We start from the raw sequence: 8,039 nt of genomic DNA on the forward strand, positions 1-8,039 counted from the left end.
CCTGCCCTATACAGACATATACTACACCGTTCTGGCTCTTCGCCCTGTCGCTCCCTTTGCCTGTCGTCCGCGTTCCTTGCCGTCCACTGGTCGCAGCTGGGTCGCCTTCTCCGCGTCGCTGGCTTTCGCCCTCCTCTCCTTTTGGCCTTCGCCTTTTCCCCCCGTGGCGCTGGCCGTCGGCCCTTTCTCCCTTGGCGCTGGTCGATCCGCCGTTCCGTCCCTTGGCGCTGGTCGTCGCCGTTCCTCTTGCCTGGCCGTCGCCGTTCCCTTAACCTTGGCGCTGGTCGTTGCGCGTTCCTGCATCGGTTGGCGCTGGCCTACGCCGATTCTCCTCTGGCGCTCGTGCCGTCGCCGTTTTATCGTACCTTGGCGCTGGCCGTCGCCGTTCCTACCATTGGCGCTCACCCCCTCGTCCCGTCCCTTTGTCCTGCCGTGCGGGGGCGGCGCGTCTGGCGTGGGCCTGGTCTGCTCCCCTTTTTTCCATCCTCTCTCCCGGTGTCCCCTCTTCGCCCTCGTTCCCCACGCTCCCCGCTGCCACCCGCCCTTGGGGCCCCCGCCCCGGGTCCGGGCCCCGCGTGGCGCCTCGGGGCGCCGCCTTTCCTGGCTCACCAGGCACGCTTGCGGTGGCACGCTGTCTCCTTGTTTTGGCGCCTTTTTCCCTCCCTTCGTTTCTCCCTTGGCCCCCTGCTCTTTTCCCTTGCTCCCAGCTGTGCTTTTGTTGGGAGTTCGTTTACCGTTCTGTTGCGCCCGTTTTCCTTCGGCTTGGGTTCTTTTTGCTGCCCTTGTTTTGGCTGTTGCGGCCGATCGTCCCCCCTTTGCGGTGGGTTCTTCTTTGCTTCCTCTTGTTGTCGTATCTTTTCGCCTTGTTGTTTCTGCGCCCCATTCTTCGTGGGCCGTTTCTCTTCTTTCCCTCGGCCTCGTCGCGGTCTTGCAGTCTGTTTACTCGTCGTTCTCTGCTCCGCTGGTCTGTGCCTCCCTTTACCGGCTTTGGTTCGCCGACACATTCGCCCGGTTCATGCCCCGTGGTTGTCGGTCCGTCGCCCCGTGCGTCCCGTGTTTCCCATGTGGCGGCTTGGGCGGGTTCGGGTCTGCCTCCCCCTCCTGGTCGTCGCGCTCCGGGCCCTCCCCTTTGGCTTTTCCTCGCGTTTCTTCTTTCGTCTTCCGTCTTGTTTTCCTTGCCGTCCTCTGCTTGGCCGGTTGGCGGCCTGGGTGCTCTGGCGTGGCTGTCTCGCGCTTGCTCCGGCCCTTTGTCGCCGCCTTCTCTTGTCTTCTGGCTCCGCTGCCTTGCCGTCCGTTGTCGCCAGCTGCTTTCCTTGGGGGCTGCCGCCGGCCGCTGCTGCTTCGCCTTCCCTACTGCCGGCCGCTGCCTTCTTTTGTTCGGCGTCTTTGGGCGTGCAGCTCCTGCTTCCCCCCCTTTGGCCCCCTCGTCCGCTCCACCCCCTAGCCCTCGTCCTTTCCTCGTCCCCGCTGGTCGGAGCACCGCCTCTGTCCCTTCCCCCTTATTGCTGCCGGGGCCTGGGGGCCGGTGCCCGCGTGCCGTGGTCTCCTGGGTTGGTGATCTCCTGGGCCTCCTTTTGGCCTCTGTTCGCCCGGCGCCCCTCTTCCGCTGCGATCTTTCTTCCTCGTGGGCCCCTCCGTCGCCCGCTCGTCTTCTCCCGCGCCCCGCGGGCGCGGTTTCCCTGTCATGGGCCCGCTGCCCTGGCCTTACGTGTCCTCTTCGCGCCCCGTTGGTCGCGTTTGTCTTCGGCGCCTCGCCCCTTGGCTCGGGCCTCCGCCCCCCGATCCTTTTGTCGCGCTCTTGGTTATCCGGCGCCTCCTCGGCGGCCTGTTCCGCGGCGCTCTTGGCTTCTTTGTCGCGTGGGCCTGTTCCCTCCTGCCGCTCGGCTCCCCTGGTTGCGCCCGTCCCCCGTCCCCTTCCCCGCTGCGTCCACTCCGTGTGCTCGCTGGTTGCCATGGCGGCGGGTGACGCCCGTTTTGTGGCCCAGTGCTTTTTTGCTCGTCCCTGCCTTCCTCCCCTCCCTTCCCCCCTCCTTTCTTTCCGTGTTTGCATTTTGTGGCTTGTCGTGGCCTTTCTGTTCCTTGTTAAGTCTTTTATGTTCGCGCCTTTTCATTCGTCGGCCCCTCCGCCCCCCCCTGGTGTTGCCTGTCCTTTCGGCGTTTCCTTTTTGCCTTTTTCTCCTTGTTTCGTCCTTCGTTGTTTTCTCCCCGGCCCCTCCCCCCCCCTCGTCCTTTTGCCCCTCTTTGCTTTCCTTTTTTTTCCTTTGCGTCCTTTTTTTCTTTCCTTGTTTCTGTGTTCCTTGGCTCCTTCTCCTGTCGGTTGTTTTCGTTTCCTTCCGTTTCCCCTCCAGTTCGCTTTTCCATTCCGCCGCCCTCTTTCCCCCCCCCGACCCCACCCGCGCGACCTGTACGCCCCTTGCACCCCGATGCCCCGGTTTTGGCGTCCGCTTTTGGGCCCCTTCGCACTTCTCTCGCCCACACCCTTTTCCACCTTTCCCCTCCGGTCCCCAGGCCCCCCCGTTCCCTTTCCACGCTCCGTTCTACGTGGCAACGCCCCCCCGCCCCGTTTTGGCTTTGCCTCCTCTGGCACCGTCGCGGCTCTTGTTGCTCTACACGGTCGCGCCCATACAGGGTCCTTTCCTCCCTTACGTGTCTGCCGGTCTCCCCCTGCACCCCTTCCCCTCTACGTCGGCGCCTTCCTTCCCCCTCTCAACTCCCGCCGCCCCACCCGCTACTTCGCCAGCCGCCCCCTTTCCCCGCCGCCTTGGGGGTGGCGGCGCCCCCCCTTTTCCCCCCGCCCTCGCTCCCCCGTGCCCCCCCTCCCCCCCTCCGCCTTCCGCCCGTTGGTTTCTTCGCCTCCCTCCGCCGCCCCTCGACTCTTGCCTCTTATCCCCCCCTCCCCTTCGCCGTCTTGCCGCTTGGGCCGTCTTAGCGTCCCGCGTCCTCGGTTCGTTCTGCGGTTTCTTTCGGCGCGTCTTTTTGTTGCCCCAGCCCGTGCTTTAACCTCGGCTTGACTCCCGGCCTTGCCGCTTCCCCGCCGGTTCTCTCCCTTCCTTTCCCTCCCTGCGTTTCCGTTTCGGTCTTTTTGTTTTTTTTCTTCTTTTCTCTTTTCCTCCTGTTTTTCTTTTTTGTTTCTTTTTCTCTTTCCACATAACCTTCATTTCTATTTCCTGGTTCCCCTGGTTTTCTCTCGTTTTCCGCCCCTTTATCCTGCCTGTTCGGTCCTACACTCTTTTCCTTACACCTCATATTCACTTATAATTCCAATTTCGTCCCGGTCCCCTTCTTTACCCGTCCTTTCGCCTCGGTTTTCTTTCGTTTGTTTCCCGCCCCTTATCAGATAGATACAGATAAACATTTTGCTGGGCTTCTCCCTCTCTTTGGACCCCTTGTGTGCTTGGCAGCGTGGGCTCTCTCTGCCCCCTGCCCGCGCCGCCACCGCACCCCTTTGGTTTTCGTTGTTCTTGGGTCACAAATATTTTGCCCCCTTTTTATGGTTCTGCACCAGGTCCCCTTCGGGAATAAAACAACGGGTCATTTGGTCGGTGCCCGGTTCGCGCCCTTTCCCCCCGCCTGGGCCACGCTTCTCGTGCGGGTCCCTTTTTTGCATTTACGCCCTCAATACAAAACAACGGTCCCCTTGGGTCGATCCCGCCAATACATATAATAGGGTCCCCTCCGCTCCCCTGCACCGTTTACCGGGCCCGGGGTCCCCCACCATACATAGACGCGCTGCCCCTCTTTGCTTGCCTCTCCCGGCACCATTTTGCCTTCGCAGGCCGGTTAGGGAGGGCTACCCTTTCGCGCCCCCCCGGCGCTTCGCTTTTCCTCTTTTCGCCCGTTTTTCCCCGATAACGCTCCTTAGCCTTGGTCATTCCGCCCTTTCCCCCCCTGGATCCCCCGTTTCCTGTTTCCGTGCCTTCTTTTTCTTTTCTCCTTTCCCTCCTCACCCTGGTTGAGGTCCCTGTGGTGGACTCTGCGTCCAATAGAGACAGATAGATAAAAAAAATATAGCACATATAGAGACATTACATATAGAGAGATAGCCCCTCTGCACCTTCCGTTCTTGGTTTCCCTTTCCCTCCTGGTTTGTGTGAGGCTTGGCTTTCCTCCTCCGTGCTGCCCCCGCCCCTGCACCTCCCTTCTCCTCTGTTTCTTCTTTTCCCCGGTATCTTTTACTCCACTATAGAATAACACCTATGAAACAGATAGATACATATATGAAGCCCCGGTGAGACTTGCGCCAGATAGTTGCTGCTACTTTTGGCTCTTCTCCTGTTATTTTCCGTTTTAACCTCTCCATTACATTATCAGTTATTAGCAATTTGTACTTAATTACATCTAGTTAACGAGGTTTCGTAATGAAAGTCAAGTCATGTAGTTTAGTGTAATGGTGTTTTTTGGCTGTTGAATTCGTTAAGAATATAGCTAAGGATTTTCTTAGAGATATAGAAAAACCACCCTAGGTCCGATTGGATGCTGAAATTAGATATACTTACTTATCTTTGTACTGTGACACATTCGAGGTTCTATAAGACTGTTATGTAATAGGAGCACTACTGTGTATTTGTTGTGAGTTTTCGGTAACATGGTTACATTGAGAGGCTATGTAAGGATAGCAAGCATCAAAGAATCAGGGAATTATTTTGGTTTGGGAAATTAAATTCTATTATGGGATGCTTAGTGCTATGCTTACTGTCAGTGATCCTTATGATTGGTATAAGCTATTTGTTTGAGGTTTTTTTGTTTTTTCTAAAATTGACTAGTATTTGGCTTGCTAGAGAACTCCTGACTTAATGACCAGATCAGTATGTAATTAATCTGCAAGAGTAGATATTGGACTAGTTGCGTATATTTGATTAAGTCTAGATTGTTAATTCACTAGCTTATCTACATTGTAGAAACTGGGTAAATTCACGTTTGCTGAGTATATTTTTGGGGGTTTATGCATTAGTCTAGTTGTTGGCTTCTTTCGCTCCCTTTGCAACTTATTTGTTCAATGTTTTGTAAGAGTTCGATATTGAGCTCATTACCGCAGAGGCTTCTGAATTTTGGGCTCAATCGAGAAGCCTAATTCTGAAGTCTTCAACGAACCTAGGCCTTTTCTTTGGTGGACCATTAGTTTGCTGGTAATAATTCAAGTCTTTTTCATATGAAGTTATGTTTTCCTCATGTAGCCATTCCAGGTAACTTGAAAATGAACCCTGTAATCAACATCTAGCTGATTAATTAATTAGACTACGTAAACGATAGTTGGGTGCGAGCCCGCTGCTTCAACATTTACCCTTTAAAAAAAAAAAATAATAATGCGGAAAAAAAAAAAAGGATGGCTCTTTGCGTATATAATTGGACAAATTTTCGTAGCAAGACTTCAGTGCCGCTTAAGAAGCAACGAAGTTGGTGTGGTTGGTATAACGTTTGCAAGGTAACAATGACCATATCCTTAATTATTAGGAGTTAGGATGGGCCGGTTCGCGTGCAATCATTCGATAAATATATTTTGCTTAATAATAATGGATATAGCTCTATTAATTTTTAGTAGTTTGAGGGATTGCTAATTCACTATTAAATCACATATAGCTCTCGCATTAATTTCATAACCTAGATGTAAGAATGACTAAATATTTCGTAGAATATCCTTTAAGGCCGTTTTAAAATACTAGTGTGATTGTGTATACGTCCGCGTAACACAATTACGCTTCTAAAAACAAAACCGGAGTATGCGTTCGCGCAACTTTGGCCCAAATTTTCTTAATAATAATAAAGCGTTATTAATTGTGGACACGTTCGCGTGACATGATTTTTGACGCGCCAAACAAGCGGGTATACGTATGCGTAACTCGTTTCAAGATAATTTTTCTTATTTAAAAGTGGTGAAAGAAGCAAAAGCACATAGGTTTTAAAATCAGTAATTAAATAATTTCATAAGCCAAGTATTATCAAAGCGACCGTGCTAGAACCACGGAACTCGGGAGTGTCAAACACCTTCTCCCAGGTTAACAGAATTCCTTACTCGGATTTCTGGTTCGCAGACTATAATAACAGAGTCATTCTTTTCCTCGATTCGGGATTAAAACCGGTGACTTGGGACACCATAAATCTCCCAAGTGGCGACTCTGATTTTTAATTAAATAAATCCCGTTTCGATTGTCACTTCAAGTTGGAAATAACTCCCTTTATTATACCCCTTCCGGGGGGTGTAGTAAGAAAAAAGGAGGTGTGACAGCTTTCTTTGTTGAAGTTTTTAGTGGCTGCGGCCAGTTTCGCTAGGCCGTCTGCTTCAACGTTCCGTGCTCTCGGAACTTGTTCGAAGCGGCACTCGTCGAACTCGGTTATTAACCTGTGAATTTCTGACCGGTATTTTTGTAACCTCTGCTCCTTGATTTGGTAAGTCCCGTTGACCTGGTTCACCACGAGTTGAGAGTCGCAATGGAGAACGAGTCGTCGAGCTCCATACTTGATTGCTAGTTTCAAACCTGCAATAACAGCCTCGTACTCGGCTTCGTTGTTAGTCATCTCGGGGCATCGTATGGACTGGCGAATTGTTTAGCCCGTGGGGACCTCGAGAACGAGTCCCAGTCCAGATCCCAAGGCGTTAGCGGCGCCATCAGTGTAAAGAGTCCATAGGTCGGCGTTGGAGGGGGCACGACGTGCCTCCAGTTCCGCCTCTGGTAGTATCTCTGCGCTGAAATTGGCTATGAAGTCGGCAAGTACTTGCGACTTGATGGCGTTTCTTGGATGATATGAGATATCGTGCTCACCGAGCTCTATGGCCCATCTGGCGAGTCTGCCTGATAACTCAGGCTTGTGTAGGATACTTCTCAAGGGGAAGGTTGTCACTACTTTTATGGGGTGGCATTGGAAATAGGGTCGGAGCTTCCGTGAAGCTACGACCAATGCCAAAGCTAATTTTTCAAGGTGTGGATACCGTGTTTCGGCGTCCACTAAGGTTTTGCTAATATAGTAAATAGGAGATTGCGTACCTTCGTTTTCACGAACTAGGACTGCGCTAACGGCGACCTCGGATACGGCCAAGTATACCAGCAGGGGCTCGCCTGGATTTGCTTTGGCCAGCAGTGGCGGCGAAGATAGGTACGCTTTCAATTTTCTTAAGGCCTCGACGCATTCCCCATTCCACTGTAACCCATTGTCCTTCCTCAGCACATTGAAAAACTTATGGCATCTGTCGGAGGATCATGAGATGAACCTAGACAAGGCGGCTATTCGTCCCGTCAGCTTTTGCACCTGCTTTTTGTTGTTTAGTATCTCGGGAATTGCGTCTATCGCCTTGATCTGATCTGGATTGACTTCGATACCTCGTTGTGATACGAGAAACCCTAAGAATTTTCCTGAGGCCACGCCGAAGGCGCATTTCTCGGGGTTCAGTTTCATCCCGTACCTTCTCAATATCTCGAAGGCTTCTTTCAGATGGTCGATGTGGTCCTCTTTTCTTGTCGACTTTACCAGCATGTCGTCGATATAGACTTCGATAGTCTTACCGAGCTGCTCTTTGAACATTTTGGTGACCAGTCTCTGGTACGTAGCCCCTGCATTTTTGAGCCCGAAAGGCATTACCTTGTAGCGGTAAGTCCCTTGGTGGGTGATGAAAGTTGTCTTCTCTTGGTCCTCCTCGGCCATCATGATTTGATTGTAGCCGGAGTAGGCGTCTAGGAAGCTCAGTAGTTCGTGTCCTGCAGTGGCGTCGATCAGTTGGTCGATGTGGGGTAGTGGGAATGAATCCTTTGGGCATGCTTTGTTCAGATCAGTGAAATCCACACACATTCTCCACTTCCCGTTTTTCTTTTTGACCATGACGACATTGGCGACCCACTGGGGGTATTTTGATTCTCTGATGGAGCCGTTGGCCAGTAACTTGTCTACTTCCGCACTGACCGCTTCGTTGATAGCGGCGTTGAATTTTCTCCTCATCTGTCGCACGGGCTGATGTAATGGATCGACATTCAGCTTGTGGGTGGCGATGTCTCGCGGGATTCCCGGCATATCTGAATGGGAAAAGGCAAACAAATCTGCATGGTTAGTTA

At 52.5% G+C, this 8,039-nt stretch overlaps 1 protein-coding gene across 1 annotated transcript; it reads right to left on the reverse strand.

Annotated features, from left to right (window-relative positions):
• Positions 1-730: 730 nt before the first annotated feature.
• Positions 731-2,050, reverse strand: LOC109222080 (ribosome-binding protein 1-like). The gene has a single exon (XM_019386484.1). The coding sequence runs from the start codon at positions 2,048-2,050 to the stop codon at positions 731-733; it is 1,320 nt and encodes a 439-aa protein (XP_019242029.1).
• Positions 2,051-8,039: the final 5,989 nt, after the last annotated feature.

This window comes from Nicotiana attenuata, unplaced genomic scaffold, assembly GCF_001879085.1.
Source record: "Nicotiana attenuata strain UT unplaced genomic scaffold, NIATTr2, whole genome shotgun sequence".
NCBI lineage: Eukaryota > Viridiplantae > Streptophyta > Magnoliopsida > Solanales > Solanaceae > Nicotiana > Nicotiana attenuata.

What these genes read in the sequence shown, in the direction of transcription:
- LOC109222080 (XM_019386484.1), bottom strand. Translation starts at nt 2,050, where the DNA reads ATGCAAACACGGAAAGAAAGGAGGGGGGAAGGGAGGGGAGGAAGGCAG.